The sequence below is a fragment of the Mastacembelus armatus genome, chromosome 12, assembly GCF_900324485.2.
Source record: "Mastacembelus armatus chromosome 12, fMasArm1.2, whole genome shotgun sequence".
Lineage (NCBI taxonomy): Eukaryota > Metazoa > Chordata > Actinopteri > Synbranchiformes > Mastacembelidae > Mastacembelus > Mastacembelus armatus.
Window position 1 is genome coordinate 15677952 of NC_046644.1, and position 25942 is coordinate 15703893.

Below are 25942 nucleotides of genomic sequence, written 5' to 3' on the forward strand. Positions count from 1 at the left end.
ATTAATGTTGATGAGTGTGTTGAAGAAATGGATGAGCATATTATGAATAAATGTTAGATTCACATTTGTTGGAATTTTGTACTTTATTTATTATTACTACTAATAATAATGATAATGATTTCAGAAGTTGCATTGCTAAACCCAAACTGTTCTGTTTTGTTTTTTAATTTTAATTTTATTTCATGGCTTGTATATTATCCTTTTGTATGTGCTCTTTTTGTAATAAATTGGATAAAATGGACATGTACTTGTTTTTGAACCCTATATTTTGGCCTTTGGTATTATTTCCACTAAAAATAAACATGTGCCATTTGTAGCAGAAAATTCTGAATTGTTCATTATTCACTCACAGCTCTTTGGTGCTGAACTGGTAGTGTACAGTGGGTTTATCAGCATGTTTTCACTGCTGAGAGTGAAGATGGATTGAGAAACAAAAAGAGAATGAGTCAAAACGGTAAGGTTGCAGGCCCTTAAACCAAAACAACAGGCTGAAAGACGATATTATGCTCTTTAGAGCTCAGGAATCTGTTGGATTCTTCAACACAAGTGATATCTCTTCACATCACACAACATTTGATCCATTGTTGCTATAAAAATACTCATTAGTGCAGCTATGAAATAAATGCTGGCTTTGATATTTGAATGAACCCATCAGTATTACAAAATAGTTGAATCTTTTATATAAAAAAATTCCCTTATAATAAAGCAACTGAGGAAACAATCCCTGACATATGAAATGTATAAATAATGGCACTTTCAGCATCCTGACTAAAGAGGATATTGTCACATTATTTCATTGCAGGCTGTATTTCCAGGTAATATTAAAAATATCTAAGCATAATATAATTTTAAAAAGCTATGAATGTAAAAATCTATCTCATTTCCTGAAATATAAAATGTTGAGAGCTGAATCTCTGCTATTGGAGTTTTAAAAGTAAGACCTTCTTTAGTATTTTGGGTAGAGGACTCTGGCGATCTGCCGGTCAGCCCTCTTGGTGTCCAGCCACTTTCCACAGAGGAAGATGCTGGTAACACCATTGGCTGTGTTGGTGACTTCCACACGATCCAGCAGCCAGCTGGGGTTGATCCCAGAGTTATCATGCTCCACCAAAACTTTCTGCAGCTCTCCCATGTCCAGCATTTCCAGCAGGAAACGGTCCGTCTGTGCACGTTCAAAAAGGTTGCGGAATTTCTGCCGCAGCTGCCGGTGGCCTGAATCTCCATTAGAGCCGTAGATAGTGATGAAAACATTGGCATCTGTACCTGCTCCCTTCTCATCGCCTGTGATGACAATGATCTCATACTTGACGGGCACCAGGCTTCGAGCCTTACTGGCAAAGCTCTCAATGGTCTTTGTGCACTCAAAGGTCAAACAGTCATCCCTCTTTGGAGACAGAGGGATAAGGGCATTGCAACTGAAGATGTACCTGGAGGTGAAAAGGGAGAAAAGGAACAATATAGTCTGCAGCTGTCCCCCCTCTGAGGTTTAGAGTCAGTCCACGACAATGCGCTTATGGATTTCATCTCTTGGTATAAGAACAACTTTCTTGATATAAATTGTTAAAATTCAAATTGCAAATTTCTTTACTACGTGTAATTATCAGCTGAAATGTGGTATGACTACAGATGCTATCATAAAGCACAGACAACAGAGAACTGAATTTCCTTTCATAGCAATAAAAAATACTGTCAAAATTGATCCAAATATTATGAGCATGAAAGAGAGATTTGTTTTCTTTCTACAACCAACAAATCCTCCAGAAAGCGTCAGGTATTTTGGTCTCACCTGGACAGGTTTTAGCAACTAAAACCAGCAACTAAAAGGACGTCATTATTTTTAACCTGTCTGTAAAACTAGTCTAAATGTGACTACTGAAGGCTTTGTAGGTTTTGCTATGGTTTTGGTTTTGCAGGTGGATGTTTCAGTAAGTGTTTTTGTAGGGTAGGGCAAAGTAGAGCAAAAATGGAATGAATGACAGTGGTTTACAGAGCAGGATCTGATGTCTTACTTGTTCCCCAGTTCCCTTTCAGTGACGACGACTTCCACCACATGCCAGTGAACCTCACCCTTTACTTTCTTTCCATCCTTGGGTGTGTGGCCTAGGCTGATACCAGCGATATCGCCCAGGTTCTTTGACGAAAACTCAAACTTGTCAACATTTCTCCTAATAAGAGAGGAACATGAATGTGTTAGAGAGTGGTTATTCTCTGAAATTGGCCCACATACTTTACATTTATACAAGTTCCTTTGTTCTGTGCCAGACACACTACAATGTTGTGATAGTGAAGCAGCGTTGGTTTGGGCTCAAGTACTTTGTGCAGCTGGGATTAGAGAGAGAAAGCACATTCCTTTCAGTTTGTTCATGCAAAGAAGTGGTAGCTCATTGAGTTAATCTTGCAGTAAGTACCTACCGCAAGAACCTCCTCTTCTTTGAGGAGTTCTCCATTACAAATTCTTTGGATCGACCCTTCTTCCCCTCAAGTACAATCCAGGCATTTTCTTTGGTTTCAGCTTCAGCCGTGTCTCCAGTTGTGATACAAACTTCATATTCTTTTCGAGAGAAAACACAGAAAACCAAGTTATAGTAAATTTTCTGAAATGTCCTGAAATGTGAAGTTAACACTGAATAGTCAACATGCATAAAAGTTCCTTAGCACAAAAAGGCATGAAATTAATACTAACAATCCTTCTGTTGTATTTCTGACAGTGTAGCTGCTTAATGGGTTATGCTGTATTAAACCACACTTGCTGTTACCATGGTAACCACAGGTGTTGCCAAATCAACCATGACTGAAATCTGAAAGATTAGGACTTTAAAATGTGCTGTATGTGCTGGTCTTACTGGTCTTCTCATTGAGGTCTAAGTAGTCGTTGTTAGCACAGGCCAGCTCTCTCATTATCTGTCCGTCATCATAATTCTTGGCAAGCCAGCGGTCACAGGGGAAACGAAATGTTTTGTCCATGGTCTCATCCTTCACATCAATGTACTCCAAGTGCCACCCTGGAGCAAGACCTGGGTGTAACAGAATCAGAAAACAGCAAAGTCAAAATGCTGAGAGCCATAAACCGAAACTGATGCAGGAACCTTTTTTTGCAAGTCAGTGAGCTGCGCCACACCCTTTCCAGTGATGAAGCAGTTGTTAGTGTTGAACAGCTACTCTATTAAGCCACTTACAAATAGCAGACTTAATGAAGCCACCATGCATATCGACTGTCTTTGTGACTTGCTGACCTGTGTTGTCATGCCAGACTCTTATTTTGGAGAGCTCTCCCAGACTGAGGATATCCGAGAAGCGAAATGTGTCCACCTGCTTCCGTTCAAACTTATTGGACTTGTTGCATTCCTTCAGGGCCAGAGTCCCCGTGTCTCCGTTTTCTCCAAAAATGATGACCCACACGTTGGCATCGGTGCCTGCTCCTGGGGAGACAGCAGAGTGGCCCATGTAGAAAATAAAATCAGAAATTCTGCCTTCCTGGACAAACTTTAGTGCTCTGTCTTGACCAGAAAATCTAATGAAGTAAACAAGGACAATGTGGTTGGAAATCTGTATTTAGATGTTCCTGGATTCAGTTTCATATTTGTTGTACAATCATCACTCAATGAGATCAGTTATTACAAAGCAGTTTATTCCATCTAAACTATTTCTAAAAAATCAGGAGTAGAGAGTGTTCATCTGTAATCCCTGTGTGCTTTATTATTTCATTACAGTGGGTAAGATACCAAGTGAAAGTCTATTAGGCGAGGGTGAGCACCCACCTCACTCAGTCTGCAGCATATTTTCACTGTCCTAGTTTAAAACTTGTGTCTGTACACTCAGCTAGAAGGAAGATCTTTTATTTAACAGCCCCGTAGGTTTTGATGAGCAATACTAGTGTTAACTTCTTAATATAAAATTGCATTTTACTGTATGTTGCTGTTACTCTACCTTTAAATTACTACTTTTTTACTCACCTCCTCATTGACTCAGGTACATAAAACATTCAGATTTCACACTATGCATTCAAATCACCTGATAAAAATCCCCAAAAGAGTCCATTACCTTATGCATAGCACTGCCTGTGTAATGTTGTCTGCATGCATGTGCCTGTATCTGTGTGTATCTATCAGCCATTATTTCTCCCCTTTATCCTGTTCAGAGTCTCAGTGCTGGTGCAAGGTTAAATCTTAGTTTTCATTCAGCTGCTCAGGGCAGGAGGCAGCCCTCTGAAGTTGGCTCAGACGTCTAGTGCTGCTATTATATTGATGAGCAGCACTGCTGAGATATAGAAACAAACATGTCAAGGGTTCATTTCATTAACAGAAATTAATATTTGTCACATGGTGACCTGTCCAGGGTGTACCCCTGACTTTTACCCAAAGAGAGCTGAGATAGGCTCCAGCAGATCCATGTGACCCTAAACAGGTGCCACAAATCCTGGTCTCATGTTTATTAATGACTGTAGATGTAAGAACAAGTGTGATGGTGTTTTAATGGGCCTTCCTGGTTTATGAGTCAGCTGACAGGCAACATGTTGAGGACTTACCTGAATTATCACTAGTCTTGACTTGGATGATGTAGGTGGTGAGCTCTACCATCATCTCATCATCAACCATAGCGGCCAGCTCACAGATCATGGTCCTCTTGGATCCACGTGTCCTGGACAACCAATCCTCAAAGGTGAAGTCAGACACTTCCTCTGTGGTCAGGTTACGCAAGACCACCTGAACACACAGAGTCAGTTCTTACAATACAATATTACATTTATTATGAATGTCACTCAGAATATTGTAATTGATGTGTGGGATCAACTGTCAGACTGCCAGATTTCTGTTGTGGCTAAAAACATAATCTCCTCTCAGTGTACTTGTATGTATTGTAGGTATTTTGTCATGAATTGTCACATTATGGACACAAAACCTTTCTCCTCCTAAGATGCCTGATCACTTGTCCTGGGAAGCATTTCATTATTAGACAAAGAATGGGCTCAGGCAGCCACACTTGTATTAGCTCTCCACTCTGCATATTTATTTGGCCAGATTACTATGCTGGCAGTTTGCCCAGTGTACTGTTGTGTCCATTTCAATACACAGACCCAGCAATCCATAAAGGCAGCACATCTGATTGTGATGCTGAACACACAAGGCTCTGTGCAGGGTCAAGAGAAGGAGATGTTTGCAGTCGCTGAGTCCCAGGCACAGAGGGACAGGGCTTGGTATTGTTCCTGACTGCTTTGCTGCTCTGCAGGCATAGTGCCGCTACCAGGGAAGACATTTGCATAGGAAATGTGTACTGTTTCATTAAAGCAGTTGGCCTGAGACATCAGACTGAATTTGGAGGTGAGCTGTAATGTTCTCCTCACAGGGTCAGCTGAAGAAAAAAAAGTACTGAGCCATTTTGGGAAACTATGTAAATTCATGCATTTGATTATGGTGCTGGAATATGCATTAAAAAACAGTGATATCTGCACCACACTCTGGACCCAATGCAAAACAAAATATTCTCTCTCTCTACTGAAAACAGTAGAGTGCTCATTACTAAGGCTGCTTGTGTGGATGCATATGTGTATTTTATGTGTGTATGTGTGTGTGTGTGTGTGCGTGTATATCTTTGTGATGCCAGTAACAACAACATGGTGGATAAAATGGGTCAATATGCTCACTCCAGGAACTTTGTGCCCTGCCGTGCATGTGTGTGTCTGTGTCTTTGTGGGTGGCTGAATCATTGACTCCTGCAGGCAAGGATAGACGTGTGTGTCTTTTTCTGTGTGATATAACAGACTCTCTGATACTGTGACCTAAAGCATACAGCGCCAGGATAAAAAGATGAACTTGTGAATGCTTTATACTATTGATTTTGGAAGATGCTAGCAATTATTTTTCTGCTTTTTATGCTCCTGGTTTTATGTTCAGATCAGTGGTTTCCTCTTCAAAACCAATTAAACCTCCACAAGAGTAAAGAAAACCCAGACAGACTGATCAGAGCATGATCAGGTGACTCTGGTAAGTTGAACCTGCTTAAAGCTTTCCATTTCTTTGTACTCTCTGGTATTTATAATATTCAAACATCGCCCAAGAGGTTAGTTAGTTAAGGTGAACTGACCTTATCCAGAAACCAGTCAGGTCGACTGCCAGAGCCATCAATGCGAAGCCTCATCTTCCTCAGTGGGGCAATATCATTGATCTCCATGTTGAAAGTGTCCTCCTGACCACGCTCAAACCTGTTGTCCACAGCAACAGGTTTGTTAGTTTGTCATCTGCATTACAATGAAAAGGTCTTTGTATTTTTGGTTGTTTCTGATCATGATACCATGTTTGTTTACCTGTCCTCGTTCTTTAGCAGCAGCATCTCCTCAGTGCTGCCGTTGGTCCCAAACACAGTCATGAAGATCATGGTGTCTGTTCCTGCGTGCTGCACATCTCCTGTTACCACTGTCACCTCATAAATAATCTGACATCAAAGTATTAGACAATTTAATCTCTACATTTTTCTCACACAACCATCTCACACAAGAAATATTACGTTTAAACACCAAGGGAGAAGGTGTGAACTCATCTTGCATCTACTGAACAATTGCATATAAATCCATTAATATTTAGGGTATTATAAGGTTAATGATGCTGCTGTAAACATTCATAAAGTACTACAATAAATTTATATTTAACTGCATCCTTTTATTTTGTGTGAACTAATATCATGAATGAGAAAATGATCCATGAGAGTCATTATCACAATTCAATTGTACTTGTCTGAACTAAGTGTGATGTATGTTCTCTCCTATGTGTCTGTTCACATTTCCATACCTTCTGGGAAATGGTAATGGCCTCTGCATCCAGCACATTGAAAACTCTTGCAGTCAATCCATCGCCTCGATTTTTGGCCAGCCAGCACTTACAAGCAAAAATATATTTGACCCCTTTGGTTGGCACAGCAACAGACAGCTCATCAACCAGCCAGCAGCTCTCAGGAGTGGCCCCATCATGGCCAAGCTTCAGGAAAGGGAAAGAAACGCTTCAAGCAACGTGGGTGTATTTTTCAGCATGTTTGTGTGTGTGTGGATGCATGAGAGTGCACAATCATTACTGTAACTCTAAAAGCATCCTCCCTCCCTCACCTCAACCTTTTTGATCTCTCCCACATCTGAACCGTGGGACTCAAAGCTTTCTAGAGAGCCGGCCTCAAATCCCTTCCTCCCATTAGGCAGGTCCAGCCACAGCCTCTCTGTCCGAGTGTGATTGGTCCCGATAATAATCACATAAGCCCTGCTGGTGGTGCTCGCATCACGCTCCAGTCCAGTACAGATGGTGATGTGGTATGGTATGACTGCACAGCAAGGACATAGCACTTATTCATTCATGAGAGCATGAGATTATGTAAATATATGTGTGTGTTCTAATATTAAACATGGCAGGACAGAAGATGTATTAGACATGCAGTGTTGAAGATTTTTTACTTTTCTTACTTGGAAGTTCAATTTCTTCCTCCTTCTTTTTCTTGTTCTTTTTGTTCATGTTATTGTCCACATTATTCACTGTCAGGGCTGAGTTCTTCTTTTTACTGTTTAAGCTCTCTCTCACTCCTTCATAACCCTGGAAGACCAGTGAAGCAGACAAACACAAATGAAAAGATACATATACATATATGATAAGCTGAGTGAGTTTGTAATTTTAATATCTTATTTTCCATTTGCAGATGTGACTGTGGGGCACGTCCTACACACAATCACACACATATGTCTTTCATGTTACCTTGACATAGAAAACTCTCTCAATGCATCTGTCCTCCCTCTTCCTAGAGAGCCAGCGTTCACACAAGAAGAGGAAGGTCTCCTCTGTGTCCACATCAACCACCTCCACCTGGTCCAAGTACCAGTCAGCACTCATCATACTGTTATCATGGCGGATCTTTAGCCTGAAAACCTGTCCGAGGTCGACTGACTCTATGGTGAACTTATCCACCTTGGGAGATAAAACATGACAACTGGGGGAATAATTCAAGCATACAGTATGTAACTTGGATGTTTGCTGTAGTTATGAGGATTAAATTATCAATTGGGTCAGGATTGCTTAGATATTGCTTCACTTGATTGGACATTACAAAGAATACACGATTAAAATCTTGGAAATTAGCCATGAAACGTGTGCTTTCTTACAGAGCCTCGTTCAAACTTGTTGCTGTTTGTCTCTGACTTGCTGAGTTTCCTCTCCCCGGTGTCTCCCAGGGTTCCATAAATTGTGAGGAAGACATTGGCGTCAGTTCCAGCTCCATACACATCACCTGTCATCACTGACACTTTGTATGTGTGAGCTGTAGTGGGGATGATGATCACAGACAAACACTCAGGGGATCGGTTTAAGGCAATTGCAAGAAAATAAGACTGAAAATAAAGCAATTTTCCATTGCTGTTTGATGTTGCCGACATAGAGACACACTGAGGGAAAGACAAGAAAATTTGTCTCTAGTTTTGGCTACAAGGCAGGGAACAAGGGTGAGACAAATACTGCAAGATATTTTTGCATATCTGTGGGTATAAAAACGCCTTGTTAACATACTCTCCAGGGCATCCTCCACCTCGACTTCAGTGACTTTCAGGCTTCCATCTCGTGACAGTTTCTCAGTGATGATGTCAGAGGGCACCAGCTCTCTCACAGTTTCTCCATCATCCTCTGACTTTGCGAGCCAGCGCTCACATGGGAAGATCACAGTCTCTGAACCCTGCAGATAGCGAGAGAGAGAGAGACTAAGTGTGAGGGAGAAAGGGGAATAGGGCTAAAACATTGCTTGGATTACATTAGTATAGAGGAGAATCAGTGAACACACCATATTACCCAGATCTCTTTGTAAAGAGAACATCTCCACCTACTGACCAAAAATAGTGTTGGTCTGATACCAGTAGAAGAAAGTAGTAAGATGCTCATAAAGAATGCTCCACATCAAAGATTTGCAATGTTTATTGAAGATTTAGGTGAAAATGCTGAGATCAGTACCAGCGATCAGACCCTGGAAATTTGGAGATGAGCTGAGGATTATATGTTTCTGGGGTACTGTACTGTGCAATATGAGATATTTGCATTTTCCTTTAGTGTTTACATTTAATGATACTATATATTTCTGCCCCAATATATAAGTAAATGTGGTGCAATTTGCAGTCTATCTTCAATGAAACAGCAAAGTATTTTCTTTAGTACTGTGTCTGTTGTCCATAGACAGTACCTTTCCCTTCCTGAGCAGACGTCTGATCTCCACCCTGTCCAGATGCCAGCCTGGGTTAACCCCATGGTTGTCGTGACCAATACGGATCTTCTCAATTACATCCCCCACATCTTCTAGCTAATGGCAGGAAATATTACTGAATTAAAGTATTCAGTATCGTCTTTACTGCAGTAAATATAACATGTATGGTGTATGCTATTGTCTACGATGCAATACAAGGCAATATACTGTTATTGTACCTCAACAATAAACATGTCCTCAGCTCCTCTCTCAAAGTACATCCTCCTCTCCCTCTTGTTGACACACAGAGACTTCTGCTGTGTGCACACTGCATCGCGCCCATACAGGACAATGAAGACATCTGCATCTGTGCCCGCTCCGAACACATCACTTGTGAACGTTTTAATCTCATAAGGAACAACTACAAAATAAAAAATAAAAAATACTTATCATAACCCTCCACGTGCACAAATATAGTATTTGTAAGTGTGATAAAAACAAACTGTGATTTACAGGGTGTGTAAAGCTCTGTCTGAAGAGGATTTGGGAAAAGATCCCTGATGATGGCCCCATCATCCTCCCCTTTATCCAACCAACGTCCACAGGGGAAGAGCTGTTTCTTTCCCAGAGAGGGAGCATCAATCTCTACCCAGTCAAGGAACCAACCTGCTGATCCTCCTCCTTAAACAATGCACAAGTTAGTATATTCCTGTTTGCTACAGTACTGGGAATCATTTTGCATTATTCACTGCACAGGCAGGGAGTCTGTCCCACTGTACCACAGTTGTCGTGTCCAATTCGCAGCTTCTTCAACTGTCCAATGTCCACAGCTTCCACAGTGAACTCATCAATAATACCTCTTTCAAACTTATTCTTATGAGTCTTTGATGCTTTCAGGTTAATTATCCCTATAAATAAGCACATTGCAAAGTATTTTAACTATTCATATATGATTAAATACTATTTAAATACAACAAGATTAAATACTATGATATTAACTGAAGTATTACCTGTGTCATCCTTGGTGCCGTACAGGATCATAAAGACATTGGCATCTGTTCCTGCATATTTTTTATCACCAGTTTTGATCCTAATCGTGTATGTTGTTGACATGGCTGTTGCAAGAAGAAATCAGAATGAATGAATGAACCTGCTATTAATTAGTATCTTTATTCAATCATTTTAAAACACTTTCATGCTGTTCAAAGCTCTATTATGTTTCTTTGGCACAGTTCGCCTGTGCAGCTATACTATTGTTCTCACCTTTCTGTTCAAGACCGAGTGTGGCTTCAGAGTTTTCCTCATCATCATCCCCCTTCTTCATAAAGGCCTCGTCCACAGGAACCAGTTCCCTGGCAAGCTGTCCATCATCCTCATCCACAGCCAGCCAGCGTTTACAAGGAAAAAAGTACCTAAAGCACAATATGTAACATATACTGTGTAGTGTTCAGTATATATAGTAACTATACAGTCAGTACTGAGGACTGTTTAATATTTCTGGGTCTAAAAATACTAGATATGGGACTTGGATATGGGTCATTAAATTGATCCTGTGTCTTCACCAGAATATTTCAGAGTACCATTGTACACCACACTGTGGAGCTCTACAGACATTTTTGTGCAGAGGTTCTGTCTGCTTTGTGGGATGATGTTGTTTTGTGAGACATGAGGCATCGAGTTGATAGCTAGTATGAATCAGCAGGTTCAAATGATCTATAGCAGAATTATTAATTGTTAAATGAAATCCTGATTATTTCACACCTACTGTGAAGATGCAGTGGCTCATCTAAATTAAGAAATTTAGTGCTGCATCACTCTTCAATTCTAATATCAGGACTTCACAACTTACGTGGTGTCGTCTTTGTTGTCTACAATCTCCACTCTGTCCAAAAACCAGCCGGCACTGGCCTGGCTGTTGTCATGTCTGATCCTCAGCTTCTTCAGGACACCAAGGTCAACTGCTGTGATATTGAAAATGTCCTCCTGGGTCACAGGTGAACAAACCAGTGACAAAAGGCCAAATGTCAAAGGTCTTATAGTAGAATAGCAACCTCATTACTTATTTATCTGAACTCTGAATAACCTGCAAGGTTCCTGAGAGCTCTCATGTGTAACTCATTGTAAGACAGTGAATATACACGCTTTCCTTTTCCTTTAACACAGAAATGTTAATGAAATGATCACATAAAAATCAGGACATCCAGAACACATTCAAACAAAGCTTACCTGTCCTTTCTCAAATTTGTTCAGGTTGTTGGACGTCCTGAGCTGTCTCTCCCCTGTATCACCAGTCTCTCCATAGACGTTGATGTAAACATTGGCATCAGTCCCCGCCCCCCACATATTCCCAGTATATACATAAACCTCATATGAGTTTACTAAGAGAAAAGCAGAATAAGTGTGTAAATCATAGGTGGCATTTTACCATTACTTATGATTCGAAGCATTAATTTATCCATCCATCCATCCATTTTCTACCGCTTATCCGGAGCCGGGTCGCGGGGGCAGTAGCCGAATCAGGGATACCCAGACTTCCTTCTCCCTGGACACTTCCTCCAGCTCTTCCGGGGGGACACCGAGGCGTTCCCAGGCCAGCCGGGAGACATAGTCCCTCCAGCGTGTCCTGGGTCTTCCCCGGGGCCTCCTCCCGGTGGGACATGCCCGGAACACCTCCCCAGGAAGGCGCCCAGGAGGCATCCGAAACAGATGCCCGAGCCACCTCAACTGACTCCTCTCGATGTGGAGGAGCAGCGGCTCTACTCCGAGCTCCTCCCGGGTGACCGAGCTCCTCACCCTATCTCTAAGGGAGCGCCCGGCCACCCTGCGGAGGAAGCTCATTTCAGCCGCTTGTATCCGCGATCTCGTTCTTTCGGTCATGACCCAGAGCTCATGACCATAGGTGAGAGTGGGAACGTAGATTGACCGGTAAATCGAGAGCTTCGCCTTCTGGCTCAGCTCCTTCTTCACCACAACGGACCGGTACACCGACCGCATTACTGCTGCCGATGCCCCGATCCGTCTGTCAATCTCACGTTCCGTCCTTCCCTCACTCGTGAACAAGACCCCGAGATACTTAAACTCCTCCACTTGAGGCAGGATCTCTCCCCTGGCCTGGAGATGGCAAACCACCTTTTTCCGGTTGAGCACCATGGCCTCGGACTTGGAGGTGCTGATTCTCATCCCAGCCGCTTCACACTCGGTTGCAAACCGCCCCAGTGAACGCTGGAGATCCTGGCTCGATGGAGCCAGCAGGACAACATCATCTGCAAAAAGCAGAGATGAAATCCTGTGGTCCCCGAACTGGACTCCCTCCGGCCCCTGGCTGCGCCTAGAAATTCTGTCCATAAAAGTAATGAACAGAACCGGTGACAAAGGGCAGCCCTGCCGGAGTCCAACGTGCACTGGGAACAGGTCTGACTTACTGCCGGCAATGCGAACCAAGCTCCTGCTCCGTTTGTACAGAGACCGGATAGCCCCCAGCAAAGAGCCCCGGACCCCATACTCCTGGAGCACCTCCCACAGGATGTCACGAGGGACCCGGTCGAATGCCTTCTCCAAGTCCACAAAACACATGTGGACTGGTTGGGCAAACTCCCATGAACCCTCGAGCACCCTCGAGAGTGTGTAGAGCTGGTCCAGTGTTCCACGCCCAGGACGGAAACCGCATTGTTCCTCCTGAATCCGAGGTTCGACCACCGGCCGGATCCTCCTCTCCAGCACCCTGGCATAGACCTTCCCCGGGAGGCTGAGGAGTGTGATCCCTCTGTAGTTGGAACACACCCTCCGGTCCCCCTTCTTAAAAAGAGGAACCACCACCCCGGTCTGCCAATCCAGGGGTACTGTCCCCGAACGCCACGCGATGTTGCACAGGCGTGTCAGCCATGACAGCCCAACAACATCCAGAGACTTGAGGTACTCGGGACGGATCTCATCCACCCCCGGTGCTTTGCCACCGAGGAGCTGCCGAACTACCTCAGTGACTTCGGCTTGGGTGATGGATGGATCAGCCTCCGAATCCCCAGCCCCTGCTTCCCTTATGGAAGACGTGTTGACAGGATTGAGGAGATCCTCGAAGTATTCCTTCCACCGTCCGACAATATCCCCAGTCGAGGTCAGCAGCTCACCACTTCCACTGTAAACAGCATTGGTAGAGCACTGCTTCCCCCTCCTGAGGCGCCGGACGGTTTGCCAGAATTTCTTCGGGGCCGACAGGTAGTCCTTCTCCATGGCCTCACCGAACTCCTCCCATACCCGAGTTTTTGCCTCCATCACCGCCTGGGCTGCAGCACGCTTAGCCCTGCGGTACCTGTCAGCTGCTTCGGAAGTCCCACAAGCCAACCAAGCTCGGTAGGACTCCTTCTTCAGCTTGACGGCATCCCTTACCTCCGGTGTCCACCACCGGGTTCGGGGATTGCCGCCACGACAGGCACCCGAAACCTTACGGCCACAGCTCCTAGCCGCCGCGTCGACAATGGAGGTGGAAAACATGGTCCATTCGGACTCAATGTCCCCAGCCTCCCTCGGGATCTGGTAGAAGCTCTCTCGGAGGTGTGAGTTAAAGACCCCTCTGACAGTGGGTTCGGCCAAACATTCCCAACAGACCCTCACAGTACGTTTGGGCCTGCCAAGTCTGTCCCGCTTCCTCCTCCGCCAGCGGATCCAACTCACCACCAGGTGGTGATCAGTTGACAGCTCTGCCCCTCTCTTCACCCGAGTGTCCAAGACATACGGCCGAATGTCAGATGACACGACTACAAAGTCGATCATTGACCTCCGGCCTAGGGTGTCCTGGTGCCATGTGCACTGATGGACACCCTTATGCTTGAACATGGTGTTCGTTATGGACAAACTGTGACTAGCACAGAAGTCCAACAACAAAACACCACTCGGGTTCGTATCGGGGAGGCCGTTCCTCCCAATCACGCCCCTCCAGGTTTCACTGTCGCTGCCCACGTGAGCGTTGAAGTCCCCCAACAGAATTATGGAGTCCCCGGTAGGAGCACCTTTCAGCACCCCCCCGAGAGACTCCAAAAAGGCCGGGTACTCAGCACTGTTGTTCGGCCCATAAGCCGAAACAACAGTGAGAGACCTATCCCCGACCCGAAGGCGCAGGGAAACGACCCTTTCACTCTGGGGGGAAAACTCCAACACGTTGCGGCTGAGCTGGGGAGCTATGAGCAAGCCCACACCAGCTCGCCGCCGCTCACCGCGAGCAACTCCAGAGTAGAAGAGAGTCCAGCCCCTCTCAAGGAGCTGGGTTCCAGAGCCCAGGCTGTGCGTGGAGGTGAGCCCGACTATCTCTAGTCGGTACCGCTCAACCTCCCTCACAAGCTCAGGCTCCTTCCCCCCCAGTGAGGTGACATTCCATGTCCCTAGAGCCAGTTTCAGCCTCCAGGGATCGGGTCGCCGAGGTCCCCGTCCTCGACCACTGCCCGATCCACTATGCACCGGCCCCTTATGGATCCTCCTGCGGGTGGTGGGTCCACAGAAGGACGGCCCCACGTCACTCTTTCGGGCTTTGCCCGGCTGGGCCCCGCATTAATTTATAAATATCACAATTAAAATAATAATATTTTGTCTTAGAAGGTTGATAGTGGTCAACACATTCAGGCTCTGCTTACTCTCCAGGTCTTCATTGTCCTCAGTCAGCAGCTCAACCACAATCTCCCCATCTTCTTCATCCCTGGCCAGCCAGCGGTTACAAGGGAAATTATATGTCACCACCACTTCCTGCAGCTCTTCAACTATCTCCACCTCCTCCTCTTCCTCTTTCTTCTTCTTTTTCTTGTCCTTTTTCTTGTCTTTCTTGGTGTCTTCCTTCTTCACCTCAACTTGGACCATTGCCGTCGTTAGCTGTTTGACATATACTGTCTCCAGGAACCAGCCGTCACCAATCCCTTTCCCATCATGGTAAATACGTATCTTGTAGATCTTGCCAACATCCTGAGCCTCAATCTGGGTAGGGGAGGTTTGAAAAGGTTGTCAAAACAGGAATTTAGATCACTAAGCAATTCTGAATGAACCCAGCACAGGCTTAAAACAGACCTTAAAGATTTCAGTAGTGCCACGTTCGAAATTGTTGGAGCGATTCTTGAGAGCAAGAACTTCAGTTTTTCCTTCATCTCCATAGATCTGACAGAAAACATTGGCATTGGTGCCACCTGCACGTACGTCTCCTGTGACAACTGTTACTTCATAGTTGATCACTGTGAATGTGAGGCCACAACAGCAATATGACAAGAAAGACTACGTAGAGAACATTGTACTAACAACTCATCATGTCTGTTGCTGTGTTTAAAATGAGGAATTACATTGTTCAATATCCAGGATCTCGCTGGGATAGATCTCAACCTCCACTTTCCCATCAGCCTCATCTTTGCAGAGCCAGCGGTGGCTTGGGAACATGTACTGCATCCCATGAACTGGCACAGAGATCTGCACACTGTCCAGAAACCATCCAGCCCGCAGGCCCTCATTGGTGTGACCGATCAGGAGACGATTGATCTGCATGTACCGAGGACAAGTATAAAAGAATGAAAAAGAAAAAGACAAATAAATGTTTGAACCCTAAACTTGAAGTGTATACATATCTAAAGAACTTGCCTTTCCGATGTCAAAGGTATCAATGGTAAATATGTCAGTGCGTCCTGTCTCAAAGTAGTTCCTGAGGTCATTGTTAGAGACCGCCAGTATGACCTTGTCAGTATCACCCTTCTCTCCGTACAGTTTGACAAACACCCTGGAGTCGGAGCTGGCTCCATTCACATTGCCTGTCTTAATTGCTATGTGGTAGCTGACATCTGACAAGGAGTGAAATTGCAGACCAAAATGTAATTTAAGAAGATATGTCAACTTCTTTAGCTTCTCAACCAAAATATTTGAGTTTTATGGTTTTTATGTACTTACTAAAAAGACGCAGGCCATCTCCTGCTGGAACTAACTCACGGACAATCTCTCCATCATCCTCATTACGGTCCAACCACCTGAAGAACAACATAAAGGTCATGAACAAATTTAATCCTGTAGCAGTGAATGGAGAATAAGGACAAGCCTCTGATCCTTTAAACCTTCATGAAAATTACTGTAAGTAAAATAGTATTTATTTAAAAATAGTATTTATAGTATAGTATTTATTTATTTATTTATTTATTTGACTTTCATTCCACCAGAATGGGGCCAGAGACTAAATTGACAGAATCTCTCAAATTAAAGAAATGTAGAATAGAAAGTATAAAAAGAAACAAAAAAGAACAAGTCGAGACAAAAAGATTAGAATACTTTTAGTTATTCAGTTCAATTTGCCAGGTTTATGTTTTTATTTAATGCATAGACTTGCATTTAAAATCACAAAACATCTTCAGTAGCCTAAGATCATCATTCTTTGTGAGGAAATCTCACCACCGCTAGACTCAAAATGAATGTGATTAAAGTGAAAAAGATACAACAGAACATAACCACTACAAGAAACGCAAAACACTAAACAGGAAAGTATCTGTGTGTGTTTTTGCATTGGGAGCTACTACCTTTCTCTTTTAACAGAACAAACAGAGAGGAGTAACACTGCACCTCAGTCTTGCGGTTTGGCTCCAGTTACTGAAGGAGAGAGCTGGCTGGCCACATGCATTTAGTGCCTATTTGTAATGGCAAACTCATCCATCAGCTGCCTAACTACTTAAACGCACACCACGAAAGAACAAGGGAATGTAAGTGTGGCCAATTTACAGCACTTAAGAGACTTTTTACAGCTGTTTGGATAAGTTTTGTTACAAAAGATTATATGCAAATTATACATGAAATAACCAAAATGGTTTAACACACTTTTACCTTTAAAACTACAAAGCTCAGCAATAAAGTGTCTAACTATAATTCCCCCAGTTTGAAACAATTCCTTTAAGTCATATAAGACATATTATTTCCTTGCCTGAAACAGGGGAATTCAATGGCCAAATTCTCTGGCTGTCCATCCACCCTGACCATCACCTTATCAAGGAACCACCCACAGCCTCCACCGCGGCCATCATGTCCAACACGGACCCTGCGCACCTGGCCCAAGGACACGGACTCGATGAGAAACTCGTCATGCTGAGGGAGAACAGAGAGAATACAGAATAAAGATGCTTGAAGTGATTTTCCTAAACAACACTTATTGATTTTCTGTGCTCATCTTTAATTATTAATGCACTCACATTGCCCTTCTCAAATTTGTTGACATTGTTTTTGCTCATAATCATGAGCCGCTCCCCTGTGTCACCCAGGTCACCGATAACATTGAGGAAGACACTGGCATCGGTGCCACCACCACCGATGTTACCAGTGCAGATGGTAACACGATACTTTATCACTGAAGGAAAACAGGACACTTGCATGATATTACAGAGGGCACTGTAAAGATACTCAACGCTGTTAGAACATGGAGCTTGTGTGCATTTAGAACTAACCAAACAAATTTGTATGTGCATGTTCTCAGTGTGTTTCTTACAAGGCAGCGGTTCATCAATGAGTGCGCCCGCAGCTGGAAGCTCTCTGACAATTTCATTGTCGTCTTCATTGACATCCAGCCAGCGGCCACATTCAAAAGAATACTTCTCCACTGTAAGACTCTTGAGCAAAGTAACCTGCAGAAAGTCGCAGCTTCAAGGGGAATCTTACACATCTGTACCTTTATCTCTTGTTTATGATCGACCTCTCAGACAAATAAAATGAATGCCATAAATTTACTGACTTGGCATTTATGTGTGAAGTCATTTCCATTATAGTCTACGTTGTATATAATCACTTTTAAGGTGAAAGAATAAACTCTAACAAAAAGTGACACTATATAACAGACACTGTAGCTCACACTGACACATCAGACAGACAGAACACTGGTCTCACCTTAGCCAAATGCCAGCCAGCGAATGGATGCCTCTTCTCGTGCCAGATGCGTAGCTTCATAAGTCTTCCTATGTCTGGCATTTCAATCTACAATCATTCCAAAACAATGACAGAAACTTGGAAAACATGTCTTAGCAAGCCTCAGAGTGAAAAAGGTGTAATATGCTTATTTTAGTAAATTGTTCAGGATTTACCATGAATTTATCAAGCTGGCCCTGTTCAAAACTGTTTGAGTTGTTTTCCAGTTTGATCTCATCGGACTTGCCCTTATCACCATAGATCTGTAGAAACACCTGGGCGTCTGTCCCTGCCCCTTTCACATCTGATGTCCAAATCCACAGGGACCATGGGTACTCTGAAGCAGAAATTCAAAATGTTCTTAATCCAGGGCTGACATGTTGAGAATCAGAGATATGGCAATAAAATATGACTATAAAATATGACTACTGGATGTAAGTGATTTAAGTAGAAGTAGACACCCACTCTTCTGTTTTTTCTGCCTGAGAGAGACCATTTCATACAGCTCCCTCTCAATAAGTCCATCACCCTCATCCTCATCCAGCCACATCCCACATGGAAATGTCTGCTCAATGCCCGTGAATGGACAGTATATTACAACCTGGAAAGGAACGGGGGCTCAGTGGGTGAACAACACTTTTAGCATTACTCTGTAACCAATAAGACATGCACAGTGCATACACACGCACAGTACCTTTTCACAGTACCATCCGGCTCCAACAGCACCGTTGTCATGCCCGATGGTGATCCTGCTGAGTGGGCTGAGCAGTTCACAAATTTCCACGTTGAAAATATCAATGAGACCACGTTCAAAAGCACCACCCTCCAGGAAAACTTTCCCACTGTTCTTCAAGCCTTTGGTGCCATGCATTACCATATGGATCTTAGAGTTAGTGCCTGCACCCCTCACATTTCCAGTCATCACCTGTACATTGTAAATGATACCTAAATGATTAAAGAAAAATACAAAAAAAAAACAACAACTTATTACCAAACTCAAACAGAATCGTTGTTACCTGTAACACCAATGAGCTGAAATCATGTTTTTCACAGAAAGTTTAGAATTCAAGCAGAAAACTGTGGAGTGTGTTGTCCTCACCCATTGGTTGCACTGATCCAACCAACACATCTCTCTGTATTTTGCCATCAGCTTCATCCATGGCAAACCAGCGATTAACTGGGAACTCATACAATTCTTTATTCCCCATGTCATCAATTACCACCTGGACAGACACATGTGTGCTATAATGAGTGTTTTTATGTGTTGTTGTATAAGTGTAAAGATTATGTATGCATGTACAGGTTGTTCATGCCTTATCTAGAAACCAGCCAGCAGATGAACCTCTGTTGTTGTGACCGATGGTGATTTTCTTCAGTCTTCCCAGGTTTGGAGCCTCTATTGTAAACTTGTCCTCTGAGCCACGTTCAAAGTTGTCTTTGTCACTGTCCAGTCGTCGCTCCCCTTTAACAAGATCAAAACATTTTAGAATTGCAATGAGAACACAGCTACAGGTATTATCAGCAAATAGACAATTGTATTTTTATGTTGATTCCTTAAAAAACTGTAAACTGTAGTAAACAGGAGTCTCTGGTGTTGAAAATTGGTAGAATTTGTTGATTATTTCATCAATATAAATAATTTCTACTGATCATGAAGTAATTTAAGAAGCAAAAATGCCAAACTTTTGCTAGTTTCAGCTTCTTTTCTCTGTTGATATGATTTTAAGTTTAAAATCTTTTGCAGTATTTTGGTCTGTTGATCAGGCAAAATAAGATTATTGAAGATGTCTCCCTGTGGGAAATTATGAAAGTCATTTTCTTTCAAATTTAAACAATTTATTATTCAGGTAATAATAAAAAAAAATATTAACAAAACAAACATCTACCTGTGTCTCCATGCTCTCCAAAAATATTTAGGAAGACATCAGCATCAGTTCCACTTCCCTTCATATCAGCAGTGAACACACTCACTATATATTTATTCACTGGAAAACATAAAATACTGGAAATGAAAATATACATATATATATGTATATATTTATATAAACAACATGCCAGGCTAATTAATGCTGCTTATTGATTTTGTTAAGGTGACACAATTGGTAACACTATGTAAACATAATTAATTAGAGTGTTCTAATATCATTAGAGAGGCTTCTTTCTAATCCACCCTGAGATGGTTTCCAGGTTAAATATTCATAACAGTGGTGTATGTGTGTGAGCCATATTGCTCTGACCACTCCTTTACAACACAGCTTGGGTTTATCTGAGCCTCACCATGCTCTGCTTGACTGACTGCAAGTACCGAGGTGTTAGATCACATTGCAACAGAGGACACATGGGCTAATGTACCTGAGGATTACACTGAGTTCAATTACAGCCTGAAACAGTAGGAAGCTCAATAGGCCATCAGGCATCTTCGTGTACAACCGACTGGACACATGGTACTGATACTGTCAAGTCACTGTTTTTCTGGCTGTATTTCATTTATCAGTGAATCTATGGTGCAAAGAAACTGATCAGGACTTACATTTCTAATTACTTTCTAACATTAGTGTCCAGTTGATAGAGAAGAGTAAAGTGTAATTAGCAATGTAATGTAGCAGCTGTCAAGGCTTATGTACAATGTATTGTAGTCCTACTGTTGCTATTTTCCAACCCATTGGTTTCTCTGAAATGTGATGGAGGAATTTTAATCAACTGTTGCTTTGTCTTAACCTTTGTGGACTTCTTTGTTTTATCTGCTTGTCCCAGTGTGACCTACATTTTGGGACATCCATGGGGTTCAGGCTGCCCAGCAGGTCTCTGACAAACAGGTTGTCACCCTCCTCCCTACTTAGCCAGTTGTTACAGGCGAAATAGAAGCGCAGATGGGGCCGGTTCATGTCGGTCACCACCACCCTGTCCAAGAACCAGCTGGCGTTCATTCCTGTGTTGTCATGCTCGATCCTGGGGAAGTCAACAGAACATAGAGTGACATGAGTTCACTCTGCAGATAATCAGAAATGAACTTGCTGCATCAGATGCATAAACACTCTAATGCTTTCTCAGGTTTGTTTGAATTTCTGCGGTGGTAAACACCAAACAACTGAAACAATTTGCATTCAATCATTGTGTTTCTATATCTATACAGAAATATGAAAGGACTAATAAGATAAGACAGTTATAATGGACATGAATTGGTTAAGCTCTGAAGCTGTTATGATTGAATCCACTGCACCCTTACATCCATGATGACTTAAAAATGAAGTAAAATTGATTCACTTCAAAGTTGATAACTTGTTGCTGTTTTTTATTGCTGTTTGTGAAGCATGAATGTGTCAGAAAAGACAACTTTTTGATTTCTTTGACATTAAAAGTTATGCTACGTCATCTCTCTGTACCTGTCTGGTGGCTGTGATGTCCCTCAGGCTCTTTGGGAAAGAGACACTAACTAAGCTCTCTGTCACTGGATTAACTCTTTGGAAAATAGGTGAGAAAATTTCCTGTATAATACTCTTGGTAAGCTGCTTATTCTGTGTGGGGTATAGCTACGCACACAGTACATATACTTTAGTATAAAGTGTGATGTTGTCAGTAACGTGTTGCTGTGCATTCTGGGAATCTCCTGCATTCACAGAAACACCAGTGGTGATTATATAATTGAATAGAGATCACAATCAGCAGATTTACCTTAACTTTTTCAGAGGACCCACATTGTGTGTTTTGATACGGAAAACATCAGTCTTATTCTTCTCAAATGCAGTTCTGCTTCTGTAGTAGATTGGGGAAACATAAAAGATGTTAAAATTTGAATATCACTTGAGAAAGAGTGTGTGAGTGTGTGTGTGTGTATGTAAGACAGCAAGACAATGAGAGATACAGTCCAGACAGACAGCTGAACTCTGCAACAATAAATTGCATCTCCTGACTGATCTGGCTTTGGGTACCCTGGTGGTCTCACAGAAGCAGTATAATCTGAAACCTCCCCAGACTTGGCACCTTCAAAGCTCCTTTCTCCTCGTCACGTACATCTACCCCTAACAGAGAAGAACTGGGCATAATGCAGTTGGCTGCCCCCTCTGTCAACCACAATGAATCAGACACTCTCTTTTCCATTAACAGAGAAAAAAAAACCTGAGCGAAAACCTTCCTTTGTCTCTGACCCATTTCTGCATTTGTTCTCCTCTCCCTGTAATGGACAGTGCCTAGCACTGCTTAATTAAGGTACAAAGTGTCATATACTGTGAAGAGAATGAAATACTGTCCAACACACACAAATACATGCCCTCCTTCCCTGCTTATGTGTAAAAATCACCTGTAGGAGAATGATGAAGAGATGCTGATTATTAAAAAGCAAATTCAATGCAAACTTTGGAATTCATGCAATATGAATGACTTACAATCACATTGAATTTCCAAAGAATTGCATTTGAATCTGCCTCAGCTGTTCAGTCAAAATGCTTGGAGACATAGCAATCGTACCTTACCTGTATGATGTTGTACCCACATAACTGGTCATTACACAATACAGCCAGGACTTCAATTATATCAGAGTAAGGTGAAACTCTTTATTATGCAAAATGTTTACTACATGACAAAAGTGACTCATCACCATCCATGTATGGTATTCCATCAGCTGAACAACACTACAGTCACACAGCATGGAGATACTGAATACATGGCATGTTGGTGCTGCCTGTAATAGATGAATGAGACCACCAGAAGGTGTGAGTGACATGGTCCAGTGTGCTTTACAGTAAGCTGGTATATCCTATACACTGCAAAGGTAACCCTATCTGTCAGTCAATGTGTGCAGAGATAGAAGGAGCCTGCAATTGTTAAGATCTCGTGAGTCACTTCCCCGTGAGTCAAATGACATCGTGGTCTTCTTTCATTTGCCTCTGAATGGAAAAGAAGACCGGCCATGTCACATAGTTCCTCCTTACTCCGCATATTCTCTGTCTGACATGTACGACTGTATAGAGGAGAGATTCCTGCACCACAACCAAACCTTTAGTTTTCAAGATCACCAAATGTTTAGGTTTCAGGTTGATACAGCTGTGATGAACAGGGCAAAGAGATTCCCGATATGTGCAAAGTGTTTTTGTCCTTCACTACAGGCATGAGGTTAGTGTTGAACAGGAATCGTCCCTAATACAGTGTTATATGCACAAACCACCCAACACAAGGATAGAATCCATAACCATCCTTTAGCAGACTGATTAGAAGATACCTCTTTTCTGTGCTGAAGGATCAGAGAAGAATAGAGAAGATTAAAAGTTAACAGCTGACATTAAAAAAGTATTAAACTTTTTAAACTTACTTATAAGACTGAAATAGACTGAACTCAAAGCTCTGAGTTAAAGCTACAGTAATATAAATCAGAGTCAAGTGAACCATTGACACCTGATCTAGAATCTTAAAAACAATAGAAATTATAATTCAGTGATGTCAACATAAACCTTTTTCAACTCACTTGCTCGCCAGGTGAACCTTGGGTGTGACACCAAAGTCTCCAAAAAGGGTAACAAACACATTAGCATCAGTCCCAGCTCCCTTAATGTCGCCAGTGACAGTGACCACCTCATAAACTGAAAGAAAGGGGGGAATGGAGATTAGAAAGACAAGTTGGGGTGGTGTCGATTTTGTAATAAACATCGCACCTGAAATGAAATGACGGCAGCATTTTTTAGAGAATAAACTCTGTAATGTCTAACGGCTGAGTTTTAACAGTAAAGATGAACAAAGGGACATGTCCAAAGTCACATCCTCAGACAGTGTCCAATAATCAATAAGCATTATGTTTCCTTCCATGCATGGCTGCGAGGGAATTCAATGCGGCGAAACTGCAGTGAATCCATGTCTGGTACGCCAAGGCCCTCTCACGTTTCACAACTGTGTCTCTTCGTCTGACCAGGCCATCAAGTTGATGAGAATGTAAACAGGATGAAAACTCAGCAGACTGTAAAATCTGTCCAATCAATAGGTCTACCACTTTGGTCTAGAATGAATTATCTGACTATAAAACTGCTGAATACATTACCATGAAATTTGGTACACAAATTTATGACACCTAGAGGGCGAATTTGATTGATGTTAGTGATTCTCTGGGCGTCAGTTTGATACTCGTTGGTCTAAGTGAAATCTGTCAGCAACATTTTGTTGGATTGCCATGAAATTACTGATTGTTCTAACAGGATGTTTGTAATAACTTTAGACATCTAGCACCAAGTCAACATTTTAATTTGTCCAATACTTTGGAATATGATCACAATACTAATTACATCCCCAGCAACTGAGCCAGTCAAGGAACAAAAATACACACTGCTAATGATGCCATGCAATGGTACTTACGGCTGCTTTTATAAGGTGTACAATGATGAAAAGCTGAAACAAGCTTAGCTTACATCACTTTCTTTGTAATAGCAATGAAAATGTCAGAAAGTGCAGACAGGTCACATTTTCAGCACTCTCTTGGTGGAGAAAACTAGATAAAAAGCTTTTATCCGGATATTATGTATTTATGAGCAATTTCCTCATTGAAAACATCTCAGACTAGAGCTGAGTGGTGCCATCCAAAAATGCTAAATTATGGCAATTCTGTCTCCCACAAATCACATTTTTATGCTATTATTTTTTGGGGCCAAATACTTTTCACAGGACAGAACTTTGATGCCAAAGACCAGAATTTACATGTGAGTCCTGTGATTGTTTGGGATAAGTTCACTGAAATTTTTCTGCTTTACGTTGGCTAAAAACAATTTCTGAATAATTTCATAATAATTTACCAAGATTTACCTGCTATGTATGTTCTAGTCAACTGATCTGTTGCTCTGGCTCCAGGCCCTATTACTGGTCCTAGTGGTGCTCCCAGCCCCCACAACTGGGACAGCACCCAGCACCTGTCTGCCCCCACGCCTCTGTTGGGCTCCATTCATGTGGAACATAACTGAGCTTTCACCTAAGAACAATCACAGAGGGATTACCCAGGGTGCCCCTGCTCAGAGCTTGGGGGAACTGGAGAAAATCTGTCTTCAGGGTTTGACCACTTGGTCCCCTCCAGCAGGTACATATTATAGTATGTGGCAGATAGCTGAGGCTTTCCTATAAAGAAGCATGAGTTTTTCTATTTGCATTAGTATGTCAAATCTTTACCTTTCTTTTTGTAGTACTCATCCTCATATCCATCAGATGAGTCTGTGTGGTAGTTCAGCAGCTCATTCTGGTAGAGTGCAGCATAGTCCACCTGTTTATTTTTGGATTTCTTTCCCTTTTTCTTTTTATCTTCATCACTGTCTGCAGACCCTTTCTTTGGCTTTTTCTTTTTCTTTTTCTTTGCGTCCTCCTCCTCTTCTTGCTCCTCATTTATGGGCTTCTCATCATCATCGTTGTGAGACTTCTTCTTCTTTTTGCCATCTTTGGACTTTTTATCCTTTGAACCCATTTCCTCCTCTCCCTCTGGATTCTCTGCAAGGGACTTCTTTTTCTTTTTCTTCTTTTCTTCCTTTGCTCCCTCTGTCACTTCCTCTTTGAGCTTCTCTTTTCTGGAACTGGTCGGGGGGTCATTATTGTTCTGCTCATCTTCTTCAGCATCATTTTCAATCACAGCACCAGCTTCAGAAGCATCATCTTGTTTCTTTTTCTTCTTTTTTTCTTTTACTTTTTCATCTTCTTTTTTCTTGTCTTTCTCTCGGATGTCCTGATTCTTAAAGCTTTCTGTGCTCTCGTGCTTCTTTCGACTCTTCTCTCCTTTTGTGGTGTCCCCACGGGTCACGCCACTGGTACTCTCCTTTAACTCTGGCTCCGTTTCCTCCACTTCGTCATCGACCTCTTCTGTTTCTTCTAAAGCTGTGGATTTTTTCTGTTTCGACGGCAT

At 42.5% G+C, this 25942-nt stretch overlaps 1 protein-coding gene across 1 annotated transcript; it reads right to left on the reverse strand.

Annotated features, from left to right (window-relative positions):
- Window positions 1-756: 756 nt before the first annotated feature.
- loxhd1a (lipoxygenase homology PLAT domains 1a) lies at window positions 757-25942 on the reverse strand. The gene is made up of 42 exons (XM_026297950.1): window positions 25222-25942; window positions 23543-23657; window positions 23300-23311; window positions 21757-21837; window positions 20849-21033; window positions 19971-20069; window positions 19398-19546; window positions 19184-19307; window positions 18779-19029; window positions 18550-18685; window positions 18261-18421; window positions 18067-18153; window positions 17672-17807; window positions 17379-17533; window positions 17114-17274; window positions 16099-16175; window positions 15796-15992; window positions 15504-15696; window positions 15238-15398; window positions 14814-15147; window positions 11419-11570; window positions 11042-11175; window positions 10456-10604; window positions 10203-10307; window positions 9972-10100; window positions 9706-9873; window positions 9432-9613; window positions 9193-9309; window positions 8532-8694; window positions 8132-8286; window positions 7728-7937; window positions 7442-7568; window positions 7094-7302; window positions 6783-6968; window positions 6302-6429; window positions 6082-6199; window positions 4526-4703; window positions 3234-3419; window positions 2844-3014; window positions 2413-2551; window positions 2010-2165; window positions 757-1427 (listed from the first exon to the last, which is right to left on the reverse strand). Exons 1-42 carry the CDS (start codon window positions 25940-25942, stop codon window positions 947-949), a joined length of 7278 nt encoding a protein of 2425 aa, XP_026153735.1. The 3' UTR covers window positions 757-946.

Bases quoted from the DNA above. Each gene is read 5' to 3' on its own strand.
- loxhd1a (XM_026297950.1), bottom strand. From the start codon at position 25,942: ATGCCGTCGAAACAGAAAAAATCCACAGCTTTAGAAGAAACAGAAGAG. The intron at 21,034-21,756 runs GTAAATCTGCTG...TGACTTCCCCAG, and splicing joins GGTCCTCTGAAAAAGTTAAG to GATCGAGCATGACAACACAG. The intron at 19,308-19,397 runs GCATGAACAACC...GTGTCTGTCCAG, and splicing joins CTGGCTGGTTTCTAGATAAG to GTGGTAATTGATGACATGGG.